The sequence below is a fragment of the Dendrobates tinctorius genome, unplaced genomic scaffold, assembly GCF_039654945.1.
Source record: "Dendrobates tinctorius isolate UK_male_01 unplaced genomic scaffold, ASM3965494v1 ptg000015l, whole genome shotgun sequence".
Classification (NCBI taxonomy): Eukaryota; Metazoa; Chordata; class Amphibia; order Anura; family Dendrobatidae; genus Dendrobates; species Dendrobates tinctorius.
The window spans coordinates 41,561,505-41,588,076 of record NW_027361683.1 but is presented as its reverse complement, the minus strand read 5'-3'; the positions used below and the strand labels follow the sequence as shown (position 1 = coordinate 41,588,076).

General features: G+C 44.6%; 1 protein-coding gene across 6 annotated transcripts in view; it reads left to right on the top strand.

The window, feature by feature from the left end:
* The first annotated feature begins 3,556 nt into the window (after positions 1–3,556).
* Positions 3,557–26,572, top strand: part of WDTC1 (WD and tetratricopeptide repeats 1) — a 76,057-nt gene continuing 53,041 nt past the window's right edge. Inside the window, exons 1-4 of one of the 6 annotated variants that reach the window (XM_073563995.1) lie at positions 3,557–3,607; positions 6,196–6,315; positions 26,238–26,321; positions 26,423–26,469. In XM_073563995.1, coding sequence (XP_073420096.1) covers positions 6,265–6,315; positions 26,238–26,321; positions 26,423–26,469 — 182 coding nt within the window. In that variant the 5' untranslated portion in view covers positions 3,557–3,607; positions 6,196–6,264. Of the gene's footprint in view, positions 3,608–4,256; positions 4,821–5,012; positions 5,165–5,191; positions 5,284–5,892; positions 6,016–6,195; positions 6,316–24,692; positions 24,759–26,237; positions 26,322–26,422; positions 26,470–26,572 lie in introns of those variants that run through there. The other 5 variants (XM_073563997.1, XM_073563996.1, XM_073563999.1 and 2 more) reach the window with 5 other exon arrangements.

Sequence of the window (26,572 nt, the reverse complement as noted above, 5' to 3'; positions counted from 1 at the left end):
GTCAACCCGTACTATCCGTCGGCGTCTGAATGAAAAGGGACTGTATGGTAGGAGACCCAGGAAGACCCCACTTCTTACCCCGAGACATAAAAAAGCCAGGCTGGAGTTTGTCAAAACTTACCTGAAAAAGCCTAAAACGTTTTGGAAGAATGTTCTCTGGTCAGATGAGAAAAAAAGAGGCATTCAAAGAAAAGAACACGGTCCCTACAGTCAAACATGGCGGAGGTTCCCTGATGTTTTGGGGTTGCTTTGCTGCCTCTGGCACTGGACTGCTTGACCGTGTGCATGGCATTATGAAGTCAGAAGACTACCAACAAATTTTGCAGCATAATGTAGGGCCCAGTGTGAGAAAGCTGGGTCTCCCTCAGAGGTCATGGGTCTTCCAGCAGGACAATGACCCAAAACACACTGCAAAAAGCACTAGAAAATGCTTTGAGCGAAAGCACTGGAGACTTCTAAGGTGGCCAGCAATGAGTCCAGACCTGAATCCCATAGAACACCTGTGGAGAGATCTAAAAATGGCAGTTTGGAGAAGGCATCCTTCAAATATCAGGGACCTGGAGCAGTTTGCCAAAGAAGAATGGTCTAAAATTCCAGCAGAGCATTGTAAGAAACTCATTGATGGTTACCGGAAGCGGTTGGTCGCAGTTATTTTGGCTAAAGGTTGTGAAACCAAGTATTAGGCTGAGGGTGCCAATACTTTTGTCTGGCCCATTTTTGGAGTTTTGTGTGAAATGATCAATGTTTTGCTTTTTGCTTCATTCTCTTTTGTGTTTTTTCATTTAAGACAAATTAAATGAAGATAATAATACCAAAGAATTTGTGTTTGCAATCATTTTCAGAAAGAAACTGAGTATTATCTGACAGAATTGCAGGGGTGTCAATACTTTTGGCCACAACTGTATACCTATACTATGTGTATACATGTATTCTATCTATTCTATTTTTTCCTGTCAGTGTGATTTTACAGTATAGCGCACTGAATTGCCGGCTTTTGTAAAGGAGACCGGTGCGTATTTCTCACAAGTCACACGCATGGTCCGTGTGTAATCGGTTTTTTTCTCGCACCGCTAGCCTTGCATTGGCGAGTCTTGGGCGTAATATGGTGCAAATTGCAGCATGCTGTGATTTCATCTGCACGTATAATACGGGCGAGAAAAAAACGGATGATGGGAGCTGCCCCATAGATTAACAGCGGTCCGAGTGCTATGCGATTTTTTTCTCGCATAGCACTCATCCGTATTTCTCTCTAGTGTGTCTCCGGCCTAATCAGTATAACGGTACCGACCTGACACTGTGTGTATGTTACTGTGCACAATCCTGCTGACAGGTTCCCTTTAAAGAGGTTGTCAATTTTCAGGACAGTGATCCCAGGCTGCTGTAAAATACCTAGAAAACAAACAGGTCAGGTAGGGCAGGCTCAGTGAATAGCACTGTTGCTTTTCAGCGCTGGGCTCTTGGGCTCAAATCCCACCAAGGACAACATCTGGAAGGCGTTTGTATGTTCTTCCCATTTTTGCATGGCTTTCCTCCCACACTCCAAAGCCATACAGATGAGAAATCTAGATTGTGAGCCCCAATACAGATGTCCGTAAACTGTTGTGGAATTAATTCACCATCACCGGATTATCACCACTGTAGCGTTGATATCATGCCCACAGTGTGTGCCACTACTCTGGCCAATAACCGAGCTCAGCGGCTTTTGCCATTAACCGTTACGGAGTTTGGTGATTAGTAATAGTGGTGATGCTCGCTTCTGATGTGATGTCAGCTCTCCAGCCAAAACACAGAGACCTCAGGCCCTGGGAAGGGTGATCACCCTCTGTTTACTAGTAGGCGTTGGACCTGGGAAGGGTGATCACCCTGTTTGTTAGTAGGCGCTGGACCTGGGAAGGGTGATCACCCTCTGTGTTTGTTATTACATGTTTTACACGAGGCTGAAGTTGGTTTCTTATTCGTCAGTTTCTTATTCGCCAATTTTTTCTTTTTTTTTTTTATAGGCTTAACAACAAAAAATAAACATCACAATAGTAACATACAATGCAGCGAGGTGCCCTGATGTGAATACACTTAAAAACAGCTACAAAAACTATCAAACTGGCTCAAAAGTGGGCACCAAAGAGCATTAATGAAAGGGTTAAATGACTTTGGGCCACTGATATCACACTGCAAACATATAGAACAGGGAGCCCCACATCAAAACCAGGTTTCTCCAGCCTGGCCCAAATGGGTTCTGGGCATCAGAATTGGCATGAAAGTGGGCAGTCGATTTTGGCCATTTGAATAAGTAACTGATGTTTTTAAGGGGTTAAATGACTTTGGGCCACTGATCTCACACTAACAATACACAGATAGTGATGCCCTGCATCAAACCCAGGTTCCTCCAGCCTGGCCCAAATGGGTTCAGGGCATCAGAACTGGCATCAAAGTGGCCAAACAGCCGATTTTCACAGATTTGAATAAGTAACTGATGTTTTTAAGGGGTTAAATGACTTTACGCCACTGATGTCACACTAAGGGTCCCGTTACACACAGCGACGCTCCAGCGATCCCGACAACGATAGGACCCGGTCAGGATCGCTGGTGCATTGCTAAATGGTGGCTAGTGAGCTGCCAAACAGGCAAATCTCACCAGCGACGCAGCAACGATACGGCGATCCGTATAAAGACCTCGGCGGTTGTTGGGACATTGTCACACAGCAGCTATTCTGACGACTCAGACCTTGATAGGCGTGCTTCAGTGTTGCCTTTTCCACGCCCCTCTGCTCCGATTGCGCTATCACTACGCGGTTTGCTTCAGCGTCCCTGTCGCTAGTGCGCTATTTATTCGTGGATCCACAGTCACTGACACGGGGACACGCGATTATTATAACTGTACATGTTAAATGTTATGATTGCATGTAATTGATAGCTGACCAATAAAAGGAAATGCTACAAAGATCCTAATTTGAGACCACCAATCGGAGCTAACGGGGCGTTGAAAAGACAAAGCAAAATCACGCCTGCGTCCCTGAGTCGCCAACGAGGTCGCTCGTCGTTGTTATGGCGTCAAACACAGCAATGCATGCTGGCAAGCGGGACATCAACGATCAAAAAATGGCCTTGGACATTCGAGCACGATCAGCGATATCCAGCGGGGGAGGTGGTCGCCGCTATGTGTCACATGTAGCGAGATCGCTGGCGAGGTCGCTGTTGCATCACAAAACCTGTGATGTTTCAGCGATCTCGCTATGTGTGAAGTGCCCTTAAGAATGCACAGATAGTGATGCCCTGCATCAAACACAGGACCCTCCAGCCTGGCCAAAATACGTTCTGGGCATCAGAACTGGCATCAAAGTGGGCAGACAGACCATTTTCACAGATTTGAATAAGTAACTGATGCTTTTAAGGGGTTAAATGACTTTCATCCACTGATGTCACACTAAGGGCTCATACTCACATGTGAGAAACTCGGATGAGTCTCGTGTGTCAATACCAGACACAGCTGCCGGCAATTGGGTCCGGAGTGTGCGGCTGCATGTATTTCTATGCAGCTGAACGCTCCGCTCCTGAGTGCCGGCGGTAGTGCCGGGTATTGACGTGCTAAACTCGTCTGAGTTTCTCACATGTGAGTATGAGCCCTTAGAATACTAATCTGTGTATTCTAAGGCCGGGTTCACACTTGTGTTTGGGTGCTCTGCGTACTTCTACCCTTAAGCTCCACTTATGTCGTTTTGACGTGCCCACCGACCACACGTGTGGTCGGCGGGCACGTCAAAACGACGCACACGGACGCATCCAACGCATGTCCCTGCGTACCCAATGTTAAAGATAGGTAGACAGGACGCATGTGGAACTAGGCGGAGCTTAAGGGATGTCCGCAGAGCACCCAAACACGTGTGAACCTGGCCTTAGTGTGAGATCAGTGGCCCAAAGTCATTTAACCCCTTAAAAACATCACTTATTCACATCTGTGAAAATGGTCTGTTTGCCCACTTTGATGCCAGTTCTGATGCCCAGAACCCATTTGGGCCAGGCTGGAGGGACCTGGGTTTGATGTGTTGCTCCCTGTTCTATACGTCTGCAGCATGATATCAGAGGCCCAATGTCATTTAACCCTTTCATTAATGCCCTTCCGTGCCCACTTTGATGTCCATTTTTGTGCCAGTTTTATAGTTTGTGTAGCTGTTGTGCATTCACACCAGGACACCTCGCTGCATTGTATGTTATTATTGTGATGCTTATTTTTTTTTATAAACCTATAAAAAACAGAAAAGAAAAAAGATGCCGAATAAGAAACCAACATCAGCCTCGCTTATTAGGGCTCCAGACATCGCCTCTCGGATAGCTGCTTTTTGCGAGCTCGTTGACAGTCGCTTCTACGAGCAGCAAGCCGCACGCACGACCAGTCGCTTCCTTCCGCCCCTTGTGTGACCAGCAGTGGCAGACTGAAGAACATTGGGCCCACCAGAGGATTTGATTCAGGGGGCCCACCTTTCTCCCCCACTGAAGAGCCCCAAGGCAGCTGCAAGGTTTGCACTAGGAACTCTCCTAAAGAAGATATGGCCCACCAGAGGATTCTCCGGTTCTCTGGTGGGCCAGTCCAACCCTGAGCGGAGCAAGTGAGAACAGGGACATAAGCAGCCCTGCCCTGCCGACACTGGGGTTTCCGCTGCTGACCTGTGCACGAGCGCGTCCGTGCGACCACCCAGTCACGGGCAGCATTGTGCAGTCGCACTGTTATTACCACACACCCTGTGTAACTACCGTCCATCTACAATACATTCTATGGCCACAGCCTGATCTCCCTCGACAGTCGCCCTCCTGCTACGCATGTAAAGGTAATAATTTCGAATGTAAACTACAACTTCCATGATGCTTTGAGCGGGGCGTAACTGCGCAATAGCTGATTTGTCAAGCCAACCTAACCTAACAGCTGATCCATTCCACCTCGCCTATTGGTTCCTAGAGCTGTCAGTCTCTTAGCTAAGCCTGTTATTGGTTTACATGGCCTTTCCTTTTCCCCCTCACGTTGCCAGGGAGCCGTAGTATTACGTTAGTAAGCCTAGGGGTATTCCTCAACAACTATGTGCGCCGTTTGCGTAGCGTAGTCTTTGGACTCGATGACTCCAGTACGGTGATTACGTAGTTGGAGGGTGCTTTGCTCTGAGAGACACCCGGAGAGGTAAACACGGGTAATTGGGCTGTCAGCGGCCTGCTCGCTGGTGAATGCACATACATGGCTAGGGCACTGTGCACACACATTGGGTGCGGTAACCGCGGAGCGCAGAGGCTGGGGGCTTTGTAAGTGAGCTGTGCACGTAGTGGAAATGCGCTGCAGAAACTTCTGGCTGAGGCATAGGGTAGCTCATACTCCATGTCTCCATGGCCAGGGCATTTACTAATGGCAAGGCTCCTAGCAAAACTTAGGTGCTGTGCCCATGGTGGGCAGGTCGGCTGTCACATTCCTCTGCTCTCTTCTTCCTGTTGCAGTGACACTGTACCCCAGATGTTAGGGATGTTCAGCCATCCCCTCATAAGTAAGTACTCCCCGCAGTAGTCTGGCTCAAGACGCTTGGCATAGGCAGCGTCCTTAGTTGGCCGACACTGGTATTGCTGAAATAATCTTGGGTTTTGAAATGGAGAATATTAATAGATGGACAGTAGAGCAGTGATCTGCGTATGACGTGTACATTAGAGGGAGTCTGCGGAAAGATCCGCCATGGTCAGTCGTGTCATGTTCTACTAAGGATGACCTGTCACTGAACCTTTAGTGTAAGCTGAAGTGCACCCCTCTACTTGGCGTTGTTCCTTCCTTCTGGGCCCTCCGGTAACACCTGGGCATATATGGCAGAACTTCTCTGTGGGCGTGTGCTATTTCTCCTCTGATGCTGGCCAATCAGAACAAAGCCACGCCCACAGGGAAGTTCTGGTATACATACCGCCATTTAGTTGGCGGAAAAATCTGCACCGGATGGCATAATTTGGGCACGGAGGGGCACAGAATAAAAGGAAAACCTGTCCTAGTGGAAGAAGGTACTCAGGTTAAATGGAGAAAAACAGTGGCCGGTCTTCTTTAACCTCAATGATGACCTTAATGGTCTTTCTCTGAATGTTACTGCTATACGTGTTGTATATTGTGAGCACGGCCATTAAGCCATACTTGGATGGCACATTCTAAAATCCTTTTGAATGCACATTTTTTTCTATTTGCAGGAGTATGTCATGATAATGGCAGTGGTACAGTTTCAGTCTTTGGAGTCGTGAGCGCTGTATGTGACCTTGATGATGGATAGAACCAACATTGCTCAGGATCTCATCCTCAGGCAGATTGGGGTATGTTGTGTTTTGTTGGAAAATCTGAAAGAAAATAATTTTATTTTAGCGGGCTATCACTGATTAGGAGTATGTTCACACTGATTTTTTTGTGTGGCATTTAATGCAGATCTGCTTTAAAATCCACATTTGGAAAAATTCAATGATAACATATTCTAAGGCACTCACTCTACACAGCTAAGGCTGAATATAAGATCTGTAGGCTTATTCCATGTATTTTCAAATACTTAATGATTTCTCAACTAGGAGTAATATCCTGCCATTTACACTCTTAGGGCTCATACCCATTTGCGAGTAAACAAACGGTCTGATTTCAGGACCAAAAAAGCGGCCGAGTGCTATGCAAGTGTCATGCGAGTCTAATGTGATTTCCGTGCGATTTTTTCCGTATAACATGCGTATGCAATGCGATCCTAACATGAGGTTTTACATAGAGCAGTTCTCTCCATGTAAAAACTCATGTTAAAATAGCATTGCAAAATAACACTGTACACATCGTTTTAAAAAAAAAAAAAAACACACACACACATATCTAATATATAAAGCTCTATGTATGTATGTATGTGTGTGTGTGTGTATGTGTGTGTATGTGTGTGTATGTCCGGGATTGGCATCCGCACCGTCGCAGCTACAGCCACAAAATTTGTCACAGTCACACGTCTGGACCCCGAGAGTGTCCTAAGCTATGTTGTGAGGCGAAATTTTAACCCTGCGCGTTCCAATTCACCAGACAATTCTGCCCCTATCTATATACTGGGGAAAAAGTGTGTGTGTATCAAGCCCCGCCCCTCATTATGATGTCATAATGGTTGCCATGGCGACGCTGATGTCATCATAGGTTGCAAGCCCCACCGCTCATGATGTCATAATGGTTGACTATGGGATGGAGGATGTGTGATGGGTATATGGGCACTGGACTATGGGATGGAGGATATGTATGACGGGTATATGGGCACGGGACTATGGGATGGCGGATATGTATGATAGGTATATGGGCATGGGACTATGGGATGGAGGATATGTATGATGGGTATATGGGCATGGGACTATGAGATGAAGGATGTGTGATGGGTAGATGGGCACTCGACTATGGGATGGCGAATATGTATGATGGGTATATGGGCATGGGACTATGGGATGGAGAATATGTATGATGGGTAGATGGGCATGGGATTATGGGATGGAGGATGTGTGATGGGTATATGGGCACTCGACTATGGGATGGAGGATATGTATGATGGGTGTATGGGCACGGGCCTATGGGATGGTGGATATGTATGATGGGTATATGGGCACGGGACTATGGGATGGAGGATAATTATAATTTGTTATAACTAACCACAGTTAGTTACTATGCCCGGGCAGCGCTGGGCTCTTCAGCTAGTATATATAAATAAGAGAAAGATAGCAGAATAGCCGGTAATTCATTTGTCAGCTTTTGTAAATTAATTGCAAAAGTCGACAAGATATAAGATATGGTTTACATATAGTAAACCATTTCATTTCTTTTTTATTTTTATATGTCCCTGACTAATAATTAGATTAGGGCATGTGTGTCAAATTTGGGAGATGTAGGTGTTTTACACTAAGGAGTTAATTTGTAGAAAAAATTTGCGTCTTGGATTTGCCTTGACTTGCATACCAATGATCCCTTTAATAGAACCGTGGGGTCAGAATCAGAGCGCCGAGGGATTTGCCCTAACTTCCATGCAGGACATCCCTTTAAGAGAGCCTGGGGTCAGTACCAGAGCATTTGAAGGCAATTGCCCTGACTTCCATACTCCCTTTAAGAGAGGCCTGGGGTCAGAATTAAAGCGCTGGATGGATTTGCCCTGACTTCCATACCGGAGATCCCTTTAAGAAGGGACTGGGGTCAGTACCAAAGCGCAGAGTGGATTTGCCCCAAATTCCATACCAATGATCCCTTTAAGAGACCCTGGGGTCAGAACCACAGAACTGAGTGGAGCGGTCCTATCTTCCATAGCGGGGATCCCTTTAAGAGAGGCCTGGGGTCAAAACTGAAGTGCTGGATGGATTTGCTCTGACTTCCATACCAATGAACCCTTTAAGAGGGAAGATGTGCCTATAGGATGGAGGATGTGTGATGGTAATGGGTACAGGAGGGGGATTCATTTCTGTCATGTGCTCCTTTCAGGGGAGCAGACAATGACTGGGAGCTTATGTTCCTGGGGATGCTAGATTTTTCCCACCATGTCAGTGTCTGCTGAGGTGTTGTCAAGTGGGAAAACTGTTGGTCATAGCAACCAATCACAGCTCAGTTTCTTTTAACCAGCTCTGGTGAAATGAGAGATGCTTAGTGATTGTTTGCAAGGAAAACTGTTGGTGATAGCAACCAATCACAGCTCAGCTTCTTTTGAACAGCTCTGGTGAAATGAAAGATGCTTCGTGATTGGTTGGTGATACACACACACACATTCATTTTTATATATAGAGATATACATGATGTGTATATATTTATAATATATTTATATATTAAATATTATCTATCTCTACATGTAAAACTGAATGTGTGTGTGTGTGTATCACCAACCAATCACGAAGCATCTATCATTTCAGCAGAGCTGTTCAAAAGAAGCTGAGCTATGATTGGTTGCGATGAGCAACAGTTTTCCTTGCAACCAATCACTAAGCATCTTTCATTTCACCAGAGCTGGTTAAAAGAAGCTGAGCTGTGATTGGTTGCTATGAGCAAGTTTTCCCACTTGACAACACCTCAGCAGACACTTACATGGTAGGAGAAATCTAGCATCCCTGGGAACATAAGCTCCCAGCCATTGTCTTCCCCCAGAAAGGAGCAGAGAGCACATGACAGAAATGAATCACCCCCTCCCGTGCCTATATCCCCATCACACATCCTCCATAATATAGGCACATCTTCCCTCTTAAAGGGATCATTGGTATGGAAGTCAGAGCGAATCCATCCGGCGCTTTGGTTTTGACCCCAGGTGTTGTGAGTTCATTCTCTGGTTCACCAATTGTGAATTCTCCTTCCGGACTCCCTGTGGTGGTGACGGGAGCTAGTGAGGCTGATTTGATCGGTGGAGATCTGCCACCTGAGAATGAGGATGACGATTGGACCTCAGGAATCTCAGATTGGATTTAAGACAGCCGACGCCCTATTCAGTTGCTGGTGATTCCTTCTGGCTTGTCAGCTCTTCGTTTTCTGCTCTGTTCCAGTCATCTAAAGCTAAGTTTTTCTGCTAATGTTCACACTTGATTTTGTTGGTCTATTCAGTTTTTGTGTGGTCAGCCAGCCCCGGCTGGGGGCTGTGCTGAATTTCCACTCTTATTTATCAGTATTTTGCCGATTTGCTTTCTGTCCCTTACTAGTTTGGCCTCTTTTTGCTCTGTCTCAGAATATTTCAGAGTGCTGATATAGTGGGAGAAGTCTAGTGACTTCAGGGTTAATTTTGCTATCAGAAGTGTTGGACATTATTTTTGTAGGGTTTTTTGCAGGTTGCAGACAGTGTCATTCCCTTTCCTTTCCTTTCTAGTTAGTTTGGGCCCCATCGTTTGCTCAGCCTATTTTCCTGCCTGTGTTTATGCCTTCATCTTGTTTCACCGTCAGTACATGTGTGGGGGCTGTCTTTCCTTTGGGGTCTGCTCTGGGGCAGTTAGTTTTCCCCTTTTCTTGCTTTAGGCTTATTTAGTGCTTCGGCCGTGCCGAGGCATCTAGGATCATCGTAGGTACGCTCCACGGCTGCTGCTAGTTGTGCGGTAGGATCAGGGATCTGCAATCTGCATAGACACCAACCTCTCTGGTTTTCTGTGACTTAGCTTGTTTTGCTTTTTTCTCCTCGGTGACCCATTCATAATACCCATGACTCTCTTAAAGGGATCCCTGGTATGGAAGTTAGGACCGCTCCACTCAGCTCTGTGGTTCTGACCCCAGTTTCTCTTAAAGGGATCATTAGTATGGAATTTAGGGCAAATCCAATCTGCGCTTTGGTACTGACCCCAGGCCTTTCTTAAAGGGATCTCCGGTATGGAAGTTAGGGTAAATCCCTCAGCGCTCTGATTCTGACCCCAGGGTTCTATTAAAGGGATCATTGGTAAGCAAGTCAGGGCAAATCCACTCAGCGCACTGGTTCTGATCCCAGGCTCTCTTAAAGGGATCTCTGGTATGGGAGTTAGGGCAAATCCCTCAGCGTTTTGGTTCTGACCCAAGGCCCCTCTTAAAGGGATCCCCGGTATGGAAATGAGGGCAAATCCACTCTGCGCTTTGGTACTGACCCCAGGCCTCTCTTAAAGGGATCTCCGGTATGGAAGTTATGGTAAATCCCTCAGCGCTCTGATTCTCACCCCAGGCTTCTATTAAAGGGATCATTGCTATGGAAGTCATGGCAAATCCACTCAGTGTTCTGGTTCTGAAGCCTAGCCTCTCTTAAAGAGATCCCCGGTATGGAAGTTAGGACCGTTCCACTTAGCGCTCTGGTTCTGAATCCAGGCTGATGGGATGATGTGGGATATTAGGGGTAGTAGTCCGGTGGCTCTGGCTGACGGGATGATGTGGGATATTAGGGGTAGTAGTCCGGTGGCTCTGGCTGATGGGATGTTGTGGGATATTAGGGGTAGTAGTCCGGTGGCTCTGGCTGATAGGATGATGTGGGATATTAGAAGTAGTAGTCCGGTGGCTCTGGCTGATGGGACGATGTGGGATAGTAGAGGTAGTAGTCTGGTGGCTCTGGCTGACGGGACGATGTGGGATATTAGGAGTAGTAGTCCGGTGGCTCTGGCTGATGGAATGATGTGAGATATTAGGGGTAGTAGTCCGGTGGCTCTGGCTGATGGGATGTTGTGGGATATTAGGGGTAGTAGTCCGGTGGCTCTGGCTGATGGGACGATGTGTGATTTTAGGAGTAGTAGTCCGGTGGCTCTGGCTGATGGAATGATGTGAGATATTAGGGGTTGTTGTCCGGTAGCTCTGGCTGACGGGATGATGTGGGATATTATAGTGAATATGGCTATGTGGAGTGGGCGGGGCTCTACACTCAGCTTTATATATAATATATATATAATCATTATAGTTTGTTATAACTAACCGTAGTTAGTTACTATGCCCGGGCAGCGCCGGGTTCTTCAGCTAGTTATATATATATAAAATACCGTATATACTCGTGTATAAGCCGACCCGTGTATAAGCCAACCCCCCTAATTTTGCCACAAAAAAACTGGGAAAACGTATTGACTCGCGTATAAGCCTAGGGTGGAAAATGCAGCAGCTACTGTTAAGTTTCAAAAATAACAATAGATACCAATAAAAGTAAAATTAATTGAGACATCAGTAGGTTAAATGTTTTTGAATATCCATATTGAATCAGGAACCCCATATAATGCTCCATACTGTTCATGATGGGCCCCATAAGATGCTCCATACAAAATACACCCCATATAATGCTGCACAAAGGTTAATAATGCCCCCATAAGATGTCCATAGAATAATATGCCATATATAATGCTCCATAAAGGTTATGACCCTATAAGATGCGCCATAGATTATGCCCCCATAAAATGCTCCATAGATTATGCCCTCATATGCTGCTCCATAAAATATGCCCCCATATGCTGCTCCATAGATTATGCCCCCATATGCTGCCCCATAGAATATGCCTCCATTTGCTGCTCCAATGGATATGCCCCCATATGCTGACCCATAGATTATGCCCCCATATGCTGACCATAGAATATGCCCCCATAAGATGCTCCATATATTATGCCCCCATATGCTGCTGCTACTGCAAAAAAAATGCCATACTCGCCACTCCTGCTCAGGACCCGGCACCCGAGATATTCACCTGTACGGGGTCCATCGCTGCTCACCACTGTCTGCCCTTCCTGTGTCTGTGACTGTTCAGCCAGCAGAGGGCGCAGCGCTCACTAACCACATCACCGTGCCCTCTGCTGTCTAAACGTCACTGACACAGGATGCAACAGACAGCGGTGAGCAGCGATGGACCCCGGACAGGTGAATATCGCTATACTTACCCCCTCTTGACGCGGTCTCTGCAGCTCCGTTCTCCACGGTCTCCCTTCATGCCTTCAGCGGTCACGTGATACCGCTCATTAAACTCATGAATATGCGCATGTGTCAGAAGGTTCCCCCTTTCCCTCAAGCTATTTATATGTGCACATATCTCTTTTAAAAACACGTTTATCAATATCTTTACATGGCCACTCCTCAGTTACTGAGAAGACAGCATTTTGATTGATATGCAAATGAGGTTGAATTGCTTTTGGCACGTGGAAGTTCTCTCAGAGCCTTTGTCACTCCAGCTCTATTTTATGCTCAGAACTCTCTCGTCCTGCCCAACTGGCAGCTTTTGCTTTGTGATTTCAAGCAAATGAGCTGTCAGTCAAGCAGAAGGAGGCGACACTGGGCAGGGAAAACAGCTGGAGTGACAGAACCTGGAAAAGTGCTTGGACATGCTGAAAGCACTTCAGCCTTATTTGCATATCCATTCAAGCGCTGATTTCTCAGAAACAGACTGGTTAGGTAAAGGTATTACAGAAGTTGTTTTTAGAAGAGCTACATGGGCATATATACTGTACATATATGTTTAGTTACTCTTGGGAACCTGTAAGCTGCAGATACAGCAGTAATGTGCAGGAAAATTGTTTTTAACCCCTTCACCCCCAAGGGTGGTTTGCACGTTCATGACTGGGCCAATTTTTACAATTCTGACCACTGTACCTTTATGAGGTCATAACTCTGGAACGCTTCAATGGATCCCGGTGATTCTGACATTGTTTTCTCGTGACATATTGTACTTCATGTTAGTGGTAAAATTTCATTCAAATAACTTGCGTTTATTTGTGAAAAAAACGGAAATTTGGCAAAAATTTTGAAAATTTCGCAATTTTCCAACTTTGAATTTTTATGCCCTTAAATCACAGAGATACGGCACACAAAAAACTTGATAACTAACATTTCCCACATGTTTACTTTACATCAGCACAATTTTGGAACCAAAATTTTTTTTTCTTAGTAAGTTATAAGGATTAAAAGTTGACCAGCGATTTCTCATTTTTACAACACCATTTTATTTTTAGGACCACATCACATTTGAAGCCACTTTGAGGGGTCTATATGATAGAAAATACCCAAAAGTGACACCATTCTAAAAACTGCACCCCTTAAGGTGCTCAAAACCACATTCAAGAAGTTTATTAACCCTTTAGGTGCGTCACAGGAATTTTTTTGAATATTTAAAAAAAAAATGAACATCTAACTTTTTTTCACAAAAAAAATACTTCAGGTTCAATTTTTTTTATTTTACCAAGGGTAACAGGAGAAATTGGACTGCAAAAGTTATTGTGCAATTTGTCCTGAGTACGCTGATACCTGATTTGTGGGGGGGGAACGACTGTTTCGGCGCATGGCAGAGCTCAGAATGGAAGGAGCGCCGTTTGACTTTTTCAATGCAAAATTGGCTGGAATTCAGATCGGACGCCATGTCACGTTTGGAGAGTCCCTGATGTACCTAAACAGTGGAAACCCCCTACAAGTGACCCCATTTTGGAAACTAGACCCCCCAAGTAACTTATCTAGATATGTGGTGAGAACTTTGAACCCACAAGGGCTTTACAGAAGTTTATAACGTACAGCGGTACAATTAAAAAATCATATTTTTTCCACAAAAATGATCTTTTCACCCCAATTTTTATTTTCCCAAGGGTAACAGGACCCTAAAAGTTATTGTGCAATTTGTCCTGAGTATGCTGATACCCCACTTGTGGGGGTAAACCACTATTTGGGCGCATGGCAGAGCTCGGAAGGGAAGCAGCGCCATTTGACGTTTTTGGCTGGAATTGAGATCGGACACCATGTCGCGATTGGAAAACCCCTGATGTACCTAAACAGTGGAAACCCCCCACAAATGACACCATTTTGTAAACTAGACCCCCCAAGGAACTTATCTAGATGTGTGGTGAGCACTTTGAACCCCCCAGTGCTTCACAGAAGTTTATAACGCCCGGGCGTGAAAATAAAAAATTTGTATTTTTTCCACAAACATGATCTTTTAGTCACCATTTTTTTTTATTTTCCCAAGGGTAACAGGAGAAATTGGACCCGAAAAGTTGTTGTCCAATTTGTCCTGAGTATGCTGATACCCCATATGTGGGAGAAAACTCCTGTATGGACACACGTCAGGGCTCGGAAGGGAAGTAGTGACGTTTTGGAATGCAGACATTGATGGAATGGTGTGCGGGTGTCATGTTGCCTTTGGAGAGCCCCTAATGTACCTAAACAGTGGAAACCCCCCACAAATGACCCCATTTTGAAAACTACACCCCCTAAGGTACTTATCTAGATGTGAGGTGAGCACTTTGAACCCCCAAGGGCTTCACAGAAGTTTATAATGCCAGTGCATGAAAATAAAGAAATCGTATTTTTTCCACAAACATGATCAATTAGTCCCCAATTTTTTTATTTTTCCAAGGGTAACAGGAGAAATTGAACCCCAAAAGTTGTTGTCCAATTTGTCATAAGTACGCTGACACCCCATATGTGGGAGAAAACTACTGTATGGACACACGTTGGGGCTCGGAAGGGAAGCAGTGCCATTTTGGAATGCAGACTTTGATGGAATGGTCTGCGGGTGTCATGTGCGTTTGGAGAGCCCCTGATGTACCTAAACTATTGAAAGTCCCCACAAGTGACCCCATTTTGGACACTAGACCCCCCCACGGAACTTATCTAGATGTGTGGTGAGCACTTTGAACCCCCAAGTGCTTCACAGAAGTTTATAACGCTCGGACGTGAAAGTAAAAAAATCATTTTTTTCCACAAAAATGATATTTTTGCCCCCAATTTTTTATTTTCCTAAGGGTAACAGGAGAAATTGGACCCCAAAAATTGTTTTGCAATTTGTCCTGAGTAGGCTGATACCCTACATGTGGGGGTAAAACACTGTTTGGGCGCATGGCAGAGCTTGGAAGGGAAGGAGCACCATATGACTTTTTCAACTCAGAAATGGCTGGAATTGAGATCAGACGCAATGTTGCATTTGGAGAGCCCCTGATGTGCCCAAACAGTGGAAACCCCCAATTCTAACTCCAACCCAAACCCCAACACACCCCTAACCCTAATCTCAGCCCTAACCCTAGCCCTAACCCTAATGGAAAAATGGAAATAAATACATTTTTTAAATTTTATTATTTTTCCCTAACTAAGGGGGTGATAACGGGGGGTTTGATTTACTATTTATGGCGGTTTTTATTTTTGGCAGCTGTCGCACGCTAAAAGACGCTTTTTATTGTAAAAATAGTTTTTGCATCACCACATATTGAGAGCTATAATTTTTCCGTATTTTGACCCACCGAGTCATGTGAGGTCTTATTTTTTGCGGGACGAGTTGACGTTTTTATTGGTACCATTTTCGGGCATGTGACATTTTTTGATCGCTTTTTATTCCGATTTTTGGGACGCAGAATGAACAAAAACCAGCGTTTCATGAATTTCTTTTGGGGGAGTGCGTTTACACCGTTCCGCGTGCGGTAAAATTGATAAAGCGGTTTTATTCTTCGGGTCAGTACGGTTACAGCAATACCTCATTTAGGTCTTTTTTTTATGTTTTGTCGGTTTTTTGTAATGAAAACTATTTTATATAAAAAATAATTATTTTTGCATCGCTTTATTCTGCGAGCTATAACTTTTTTATTTTTTCGCTGGTGATGCTGTGTGGCGGCTCGTTTTTTGCGGGATAAGATGACGTTTTCAGCGGTACCATGGATATTTATATGCGTCTTTTTGATTGCGCGTTATTACACTTTTTGTTTGGCGGTATGATAATAAATCATTATTTTTTGCTTCGTTTTTTATTTTTATTTTTTAAGGGGTTCGCTAAAGGGGTTAACTAATGGGACAGTTTTATAGGGCGGGTCGTTACGGACGCGGCGATACCTAATATGTGTACTTTTATTGTTTTGGTTTTTTTTTATTTTCAAAAAATGAATTTATTGGGGAATATTATTTATTTATTTTTTTTTTTTTACTAATTTATTTAGCGATTTTTTTTAAAATTATTTTTACACTTTTATTTTTTTTTTACTTTATTACATAGTCCCAGGTGGGATATCACTGTCCTGTGACAGATCGCTGATCTGTCACATCACAGATCACTGTGACAGATCAGCAGTCTGTCACAGGCATTGAAGAAGACTTCCTCTTGCCTGCGCTTTGCAGGCACTGAGGAAGCCAGCTTCCTCCAGGCCCCCGTCGCCATCTTTGATTCGGGGGCCTGGAGGAAAGGAGCCCGCCGCAGCAGCGCTGCACATTGCGCTGCCGTGGGGGGCTCAGGGAAGCACGGAGGGAGCCCCCTCCCTGCCGATGCTTCCCTTTAACTCCCGGTACACCGCGATCATGTTTGATCGCGGTGTGCAAGGGGTTAACGTGTCGGGGGCGGTCTATGACCGCCCCTGACACATTGTGCCGGGTGTCAGCTGTGATAATCAGCTGACACCCGGGCGCGATCAGCGGCGCTCACCACGTGGGCGCCGCTGATCGCGGTAGACGTACTATCCCGTCCATGGGCATAGGGGCCCGGGTCCCATGGACGGGATAGTACGTCGGATGTCAGGAAGGGGTTAAATCATGTTAGCCTTGTTTACTGAAGCAGTGGCTGCTGGGAAAACATGAAGTTATATCTTTCCTGTAGCCGCTTGCTTCCATTCATTGGCTAGTGCAGAGACCTGTCATAGTCACCACGCACTATGCTGTAATGGTGCTGCGATCACTTGTCTGCCAGCCTGCTCTGCACACACACACACACACACACACACACACACACACACACACTGCATGGCAGGGTGCAGGGGATTGATTACTCACTGCCTCGTACACCCCCCAATGACTGCAATATAACTTAATTTTCTGCAGCTGGTCTTTAAGTAAGCCAGCCATAAATGCTTAAGGAAGCACTCCTGCCAATCTAAATTTGTGTCCTCCTAATATATTGCAATTATCATATTATACAGCATTGTGCACTTACAGTTGCTCATTTTACCTTTTTACCCAGTTAATTCTTCTGTTTGCCCGTAGGTGTAAGACATCACGTGATTAAAAACTGACCAGCTGAATCTTTTTAAGCTCTGTAGGAACAGGAGGTCAATTTTCTCTGCATGAATCATGAGTCTCTGCAAAAGTCCCTGGTAGGGTGAGTAGTGGGGTGCAGCTGGGTAAGGAGTTGAAGAGAGCAATGATTCGTGCAGGGACAAGAGACTTCCACTAAACGGCTGCACCCTCGGTTTGTACACTTGCATGGAGCGAGGCTGAGCCCACTAGATGGCTTCTGCCCATAAGTAAGCATATCGCATACATCACCGCATTTCCCAGATCAGAAACGGCACATCCTCTCAGCTCATAGTGCGTGCGCTGGGGGAATATGAAAGGCCGCTGTCACATAGAGTGACTGCAGACTTATCATTTTAGACCGGACAACAACTTTAACTGGGCAAAATGAGTGAGTGTAAGTACACAGTGCTATATAGTACGATGACTGCAATATATTAAGAGGATAAAAACTTTGATGGGAGGAGTGGTTCTTTAATTTGCTGTTTAACTGCAGATTAGCATTTTTTTGCTGCAGGTAGTGACAATTTAGCTGACTGTTGTCTGATGATCTGAAACATTGAAATATGACAAATTTACATAAAGAGAAAAAATTCGGAAGGGGGAAAAAATTTCACTGTACCGTAAGAGAGAAGAAATAAAGGTGAAAATAAACCAAAACATAATTATATTATGGAGTACTAACTAAAAATTCAGTCCAAAAAGGGAGAAAAGACCTGTTGCACTTCCTAAATGTTAACAATGTAAATCTTAGTAAAAGCCTAGACAACACAAATATAAACCTTTAAAAATGCGCTCCTATTTCCTAGGACACAATCTGGCACTGAGATACAACTAATGCGACTGACATAATAATCAACAGAGCCATATAAATATAATGAACATCTGAAATGAATATAAGTTGACACTTTCACTAAAGTGATATTAAATAATAAAAAAGGTGCAATCTACTCTTACAGACGATAAAACATGAATGATGGCGGTATCAAAAAGTATATGAAAAAAGGAAAGCGATAATAGTGTGCAATAAAGTGCCATGTGCATAATCACCCTGGTAAATTGGCTCATAGAATGTCAATGTTTCTATGACCAAAGGGACATAGTACGTTATTGCACAGTATCACTGTTTACTTCTTTTATATTCTTTCGATACTTGATTATTTATGTATCATTAGCTGTGCGTGCGTTTTACATTTTATTTTTATGTTTATATACTATTTGGCATCACTATAGAACGTTATGTGCTGTTTCCATATTTATATCTGTTTCAGGTATTTATTATTATTATTATTTATTGTTCTATCGCCATTTATTCCATGGCGCTTTACATGTGAGGAGCGGTATACATAAAAACAAGTACAATAATCTTAAACAATACAAGTCATAACTGGTACAGGAGGAGAGAGGACCCTGCCCGCGAGGGCTCACAATCTTCAAGGGATGGGTGATAATACAGTAGGCGAGGGTAGAGCTGGTCGTGCAGCGGTTTGGTCGATCGGTGGTTACTGCAGGTTATGCGTTTTACATTTTATTTTTATGTTTATATACTATTTGGCATCACTATAGAACGTTATGTGCTGTTTCCATATTTATATCTGTTTCAGGTATTTATTATTATTATTATTATTTATTGTTCCAGCGCCATTTATTCCATGGCGCTTTACATGTGAGGAGCGGTATACATAAAAACAAGTACAATAATCTTAAACAATACAAGTCATAACTGGTACAGGAGGAGAGAGGACCCTGCCCGCGAGGGCTCACAATCTTCAAGGGATGGGTGATAATACAGTAGGCGAGGGTAGAGCTGGTCGTGCAGCGGTTTGGTCGATCGGTGGTTACTGCATTTATTATATTTATATGGCTCTGTTATATGGGTTGCATCCTAGTGCCGGATTCTGACCCAGTAGGAAACAGGTTGTGACACAGTGTGTGCGTTTGAAAATGTTTTATACCAGGACTTCCCTCCTGACAGCACCACCAGGAGGTAGTCCTTCGTATCCTTGATAGGGACAAGAACACAGAAAAGGTTAAATATCCCCTCCCCATCACCTCCCTTCAGTGTTTTTCCTGTTCCTATTAGGGACAGACGCAAATGACGGAGCACATGCGAAGGTTCAGGTACCTGTGGGCCGACGTTCCCTCTGAGCATCGGAGTCCGGTTGAGCGGGAAGCTCCTAGGTACAGCCGCATCGCTCTCTAGAGGGCTCTGGGGCGGCGGAGGCTCATTCCGGTGGGCACACTCCGCAGTTGTGCTGATACTGGAGGAGGTCCCTCAGTGTCCGGTTGAGCTGTGCGCTCCCGGCATCTGCCGCATCCCTCCCCAGGGGGCTCTGGGCACTGGCTGCTGTTCCAGGCTTCAGCGCCGGCGTCTCGTGCCTTGGACGTCCGGCGCGCCATTGACATCTGGGGGGATGTGTCTTCAGTGTCCCGGGACCAGACTGGGAGTGCAGTCTGGCCGGCATCTCATCCCGTGGACTACGGTCGGTATCGGACGGGATCCAAGAGGCGTGTCCATAGGATCCCGGGTCCTGTCAGGCTTTTTGGCATGCCGGTGCAAGGCCTGGGGGGTGTGGCAGGATCCCCAGGAGGACAGGGCACTAGACACAGGGGTCTCTGTGGCGGCTGACGTGCGTTCCAGATGGAGCGTGCGCAGTATGGCCGGAGTCTTACTACAGCGGAATGGACAGCAGCTGGGCTCAAAAGGAGGACAAATCAGATGTCGTGAAGCGGGGTAAGGTGGAGTACTTAAAGACGGACAGCTGACAGCACAATTGTCTTAGTAAAGATGGACAGTGCTAACCGTCCTGACGTCCAGTCCTCCGAGCCATCCCTGGACCATGTGAGTGAGGTGTGGTAGGGGTCCCTTAGCTGGCTGCTAGATCCAATAGCTACAGGGCTATGTATTGTTTTCCAGGATAAGAAGGCACCTAGGCGGTCCACTTTAGAGACCAAAAGGAAAGCTAGCAGATGTCCCCTTTGCACGGCCAGACTGCCAGAAGGATATGATAAGAAGTTGTGTGAAGAATGAATCTCCCAAGTACTTAAGGAGGAGCAAACCTCTTTACTTACCAATAAAAAACTATGATCATAATGGAAGTACAAACTACAGTCTCAGCTCTACTACCAGCCCAATCCCCCCGTCCTAAAAGACCCAGATGGGACATGGGTCTGCGTTCAGAGGAAGGATAAGTGTCTGGCTGTTCTGACCTGTACTCGGGTGAAGGTGAGGGTTCCTCAGTAGTACTCCCGGAAGAACGGAAACGATATTTGTTCTCTTCCGAAAACACCGACATGCTTCTGCAAGCTGCCAGGAGTACCATGAAGGTTGAGGACTCCATGGAACCATTGATGGTCCAGGACGAGATGTTTGGGGGCCTGAGAGCTTGTAGAAATAGAGCATTTCCAATTAATAATCATACAACGGCAATGATATTGGAAGAATGGGAAGATGTGCGTAAAAAACTTGTAGTCCCAAATGATTTTAAGTACATTCCCTTTGATCCAGAAGAGAACAAGGTATGGAAAACAGTACCGAAGATTGACATACCTGTGGCTACAGTCTCTAAGAAAACGGCCATTCCCTTTGAAAACTTATCTGGCCTTAAAGATCCGATGGACAAGAGATCAAAGGACCTTCTTAAGAAAGCCTGGGAGTCATCCACAGCCATCATGAAAGCAAACATAGCAAACACCTCGGTAGCCAGGGCGTCGAGCTAGAGAGCCACATTAAAAACAAGACCCCCAGGGATGAAATCCTGAAGTCGCTACCATTGTTGAAAATGGCGACCGACTTTATGGCAGATGCATCAGCAGAATCAGTCTGCTTTGCAGCAAGAAACAATGCGCTATCCAACTCAGAAAGGCGGGCTCTGTGGCTAAGATCGTGGACAGGGGATACCCAGTCGAAAAATAAACTTTGTTCAATAACTTTCTCTGGCTTACATGTATTTGGGCCAGTTTTAGACGAGTTGCTGGAGAAAGCGTCAGATAATAAGAAGGGCTTTCCCGAGGAAAAACCGAAGAGAATGCCGTCCTTTCGGAGGACTCGCTCTCACCCCAGCCAGGACTATAAAGGAAAGGGGGAAGTCCGACAGGTGGAGCTACCCCAAGGGTGGCAAGGATAAAGGCTCCTTTCAGGATCAGAAGCCAAGATCCAGCAGGCAATGATGCCAGAGGCATTGGGGGGGAGACTCCAGTACTTACTGGAAGGTAGGCAGGAGATAACCCAGAATCAGTGGATTCTGCAGTCTCTCAGCGGTACAGGATATAGCTCACCCAGTTGGCTCCCAAGAGATATTGCCTAGCCTATACACAGTCTCCAGCTGTCCATCAAAGACTTCTGAAGGACATTCAGGAGCTCATAGAACTACGGGTCATAGTACAAGTGCCTCATACCCTACAGGGGAATACCGAACAATAATAAATCTGAAACCACTAAACTGGTGGGTGGCCTATAAGCAGTTCAAAATGGAGTCACTCAGATCGGTCATACAGATGATAAAAAAAAAGACTCGGTAATGAGCACATTAGATTTAAAAAGTGCTTATTACCATGTACCTATCCATGTCTCGCACCAGAAATACGTCAGGTTTGCAATAGAAGACCAGGGAAGGGTAAAACATTTTCAGTTCCGGTGCCTGCCATTCGGTGTCTCCTCTGCTCCCTGAATTTTCACAAAGTTCATGGTAGAATATATGGCTTTCTTCAGAGAAAAGAATATTCTCATTGTCCCATACTTGGACGACCTGCTATTAGTAGCAGACCCACCACGACAGATGGAAGAATGCTTGACAACAACCGTGTCACTCCTGGAGAGGCTGGGGTGGTTAATAAACTTAAAAAAATCAAGCTTCAGGCCAGAAAGGAAGAAGGTGTTTCTGTGGGTATTAGTCTAGGTTCTAGGAAGACTCCGAACAGGAGAATTAATTCCTTCCACTGCATTAACAACAGACAATCAAACAGGAGAATCAGACAGTACAAAAGAGAAAATATATCTCCATCAGGAAAGCCATGAGAACCCTGGGTTTAATGACTTTGTGTATTCCCAGCATCCAATGGAGTCCGTTCCATTCAAGGATCTTATAGCGGGAGGTCCTTTCAGCATGTGATGGCAAGGAAACATCGTTGAGCAACATGAAGTTAATATCCAGAGAGATAAAGCAGTCTTTATCATGGTGGACCAGTACAGCAAACCTCAAGAAGGGAAAACCCTGGAGAGTGTTACCGTGCGTAACATCACTACGGATGCAAGCCTCAGACATTGGGGAGCGCACATGGAAGGTCGTTACCTCTAAGGAACATGGTCCACACATCAGTGCGCAACAGTTCCTCGAACCACAAGGAACTCAGAGCAGTCTGGGAAGCAGTGAGGAGATGCCAAGAAGAGCTACAGGATCAGCATGTCAGGATCTTCTCGGACTACTCGACCACAGTATCTTTACGCCTACATTAGGGAGGTCCGAGGCACCGTCACTTACAGGAATTGTCAGAGACAATATTTTCCTGGGCAGAGCTCACAGTAAAATCAATCACCACAGTACAACTAAAAGGCTCAAAGAATCAGGTAGCAGATTTCCTAAGCAGGGAGAATGTTCAACCCTCGGAATGGTCTCTAACCGAAGAGGTCTTTGTTCACTCACCTGACCCAGCACTGGGGTACGCCAGAGATAGACATATTCACCTAAGAATAAATACAAAAACAAAAGAATTCTTCTCATTAAATCCAGGTCACAATCCAACCGGGGTAGATGGCTTGGCACAGAGCTGGAACATGGGACTCGCTTACACCTTTCCACCACTCGCTCTAATACCGAGAGTTCTGAGGAAGATCCAGGAGAGCCACGCATCAGTAATACTAATAGTTCCATACTGGACCAATAAGAGCTGGTTCTCCCTCCTCAAGTGGATGGCATTGGAAGACCCTATACTCTTACCATCAAGACAGGATCTTCTGATGCAGGGCCCTCTGGTTCATCAAAACCTTGACATGTTACAGCTATCAGCTTGGATCCTGAGGAGATTCTGAGGTCAAAGGGTTTGTCAGAGCCAGTCATGTCTAACATACAAAAGAGCAGAAACCGGTAACCTCGGCTATATATTTAAAAGTCTGGAAGAATTTCTGTTCACAAAGTACATTTCCAGTATCCATCACTCAAGGTCCAAATATTCCTCAGATTCTAGATTTCTTTCAGGCTGGCTTTGATAGGGGTCTGAGGCCTAATACGTTTAAGGTACAGATTTCAGCCCTGGGTTCTTTATTTGACTATCCACTGGCCAGTCATCCCTGGGTAGTAAGATTTATTAAAGCTACTCAGCGTATTAGTCCCACAATACGTAGCTCAGTGCCCCCCTGGGATCTCAAATTAGTTCTAAACGAACTACGCAAAAATCCATATGAGCCACTACACCAGGTAGACCTAAGGTCTGTAGCATTTAAAACAGTCTTCCTAGTAGCAATAACTTCAGCGAGACCCATATTTAAAGTTTCAGGAGGCCTGTATCATCTTAAAATTGGATCCTGCTTTTCTCCCCAAGGTGGTTATGGACTTCCACAGGAATCAGGAAATCGTGTTACCCACTTGCTGCCAAAACTACAGCAATGAAAAAGTACTCTCTCTTCACTCCTTGGATGTTAAAATTACAGTGCTACAATACTTAAAGCTCACAGAGAGCTGGAGAGTGGACTCTAACCTCTTCGTCCAGATGGCCGGAAAGTACAAAGGGAAGAAGGATTCAAAAGCTACTTTAGCCAGATGGATAAAGTCGACAATTAGTGCAGCATATAACTCAGCAGGAAAGACTCCGCCGGAAAACCTCAGGGCTCACTTTCTGAGAGTAATCTCGGCTTTGTGGGCAGAGAGCGCTGGGGCATCCATGGACCAGATCTGTAGGGCTGCGACTTGGTCTAATTTAAATACCATTTGCAGACATTATAAGTTGGACTTTCTGTCAAATCAACAGACGGCCTTTGAGAGGAAAGTCATCCAAGCAGTAATCCCATCCTAGTAGGAGTTATTTGGTATTTCTCCTGGTGGTGCTGTCAGGAGGGACGTCCTGGAAAGTAGGAATTAGTCCTACCGGTAATGGTGTTTCCAGGAGTCCATCATGACAGCACCCTTATATACCCTCCCTTGAATTTCCTGTCTCATAAGTGATATGAACATGTGTAGAGAGGAGGTTCAATAAAATAGTGTTGCATCCATCCTGGTGTGGTACTTGGGAAAATCACTGAAGGGTGGTGGTGGGGAGGGTCTATTTAACCTCTTCTGTGTTCCTGTCCCTATCAAGGATATGAAGGACTACCTCCTGGTGGTGCTGTCATGATGGACTCCCGGAAACACCATTACAGGTAGGACCAATTTGTACTATTTGTTTTATCTTGGTTTTTGTATTTGCAATAAATTTTCATATTGTTAAAATTTAGGAAGATCTTTTCAAATTGGTTATGTAACAATTTTCATAAACCTTCCAATATTGTTGCTTGAATAGTGGCAATTTACTGTACAATTTACTGTACTTTTTTTTTAATTACAATGAGCTTAGGATTGGTTGGGGTACAGAAGTTTGCCACCTTAGGAGGATATTTGGCATGCCAGCTTTTCACATAGGCTAACTTGGGCAATGTAATACACTGAAAACGAAACCATTAATCTTACAATAAAGGTACCAAGTAGAATAATAACCACAGCAATTATAACAATGAAGAGTGATCAGAAAAAAACAAGGAAATGATGATATATTGCAGTATCAAAATTAATAACATTATTAAACCTTACAACACTCATAATATATACATGGTGAAAAGTCAGCTAAAATATATATTGAGACTACTTGTCACACTACTGTGTTGTGACCAGCCAGTCCTTGGCACAGCATGCAGGATATCTCAAGGCAGGTGTTAAACTGACCTGAAAGTAAGTATGTGCACAAATACAAAAAAGAAGTAAGCGTATATCCCCTCAGCTTGCCTATAATGGTACATAACCAAAATACCTTGAGTCGGGTTACAGATAAGATTGTAGCAGCTATGTAATAACCGCAACACTACATTACGATGGCATGTCTGTCCAAACCATGTATCGATAATAATAACAACTCAATATTTCCAATGGGGTATATCAATATAGGCAGAAAGCTTTAACACTGTATGTAAATAACATCTACAACATTGAATACAGATTAGCTACCTACAAACCCTGGGATTACAACAGTGTAAGAATTAAAAAATATATCACGGGGACTGTGTGTTTGTCTAATTTAAAGCCTTCAAACCATGTAATTGCAGTAGCAGCACCATGGCTGCAAAATATCAAGGGTCACAGTATGTCACTATGAATAGAAAGAACCATGGTTGCATATGGCTGTTCCCTGCAGCACTGCAGAAAGCTACCTGGACCTGCCGTCCCTCACAAACAGATTAATATAGTCATGTATGTTTTAAGCTTCCTAGATGATATATAATAAACATGACTGTAAAGAGCCAAACATAACACAGAAAGATAAAGTGCAAGTGGTGCTGATTTGGAGTGGTCAATACCTGAGGTCATATTATGAATTGTTTCTGTACCAGGGACCAACACAGCGAGGACCTGAACTTGGGCAATGTGTCTATATATCTTATAGCTGTACGTAGGAAAACCCAGTGCAATGAGAGGTCACTCAAGTTTTCTGGAAATATTGCATTTCTAGAAGCTGCCACTTCTGCTCATATCCTATCTGTGTTGTTTGTTTTTGTGTTTAGTAAGATTAATATGTTAATAGCAATCTGATATTGTTAATATGCCTCAGAAGCAGTTGTGACAGCCTGAAACATTTGGTTTCCTTTTAGGAACGACAAGCTAGAAGTTTTCAGAGACACCATCATGTGACTGATCCACTTATTCGTCGCTTAGGACTAGAAGCAGAGCTTCAGGTATAGGCAAAAAAAATTCTCCCTGGCATCCTAAGCAAAGAAACTTAATTAGGGAATAGGTTCAAGTAGATACATTTTAACAACCATATTTTTTTTCATAGGGGCACTCTGGTTGTGTAAATTGTCTTGAATGGAACGAAAAGGGAGAGTGAGTATGATTTTCATGCCTGTATGTATTCTATATACCGTGTTTTCCTGAAAATAAGCCTTAGCGTGATTTTTCAATGGATTTTTGGCTTATGCTTAAAATA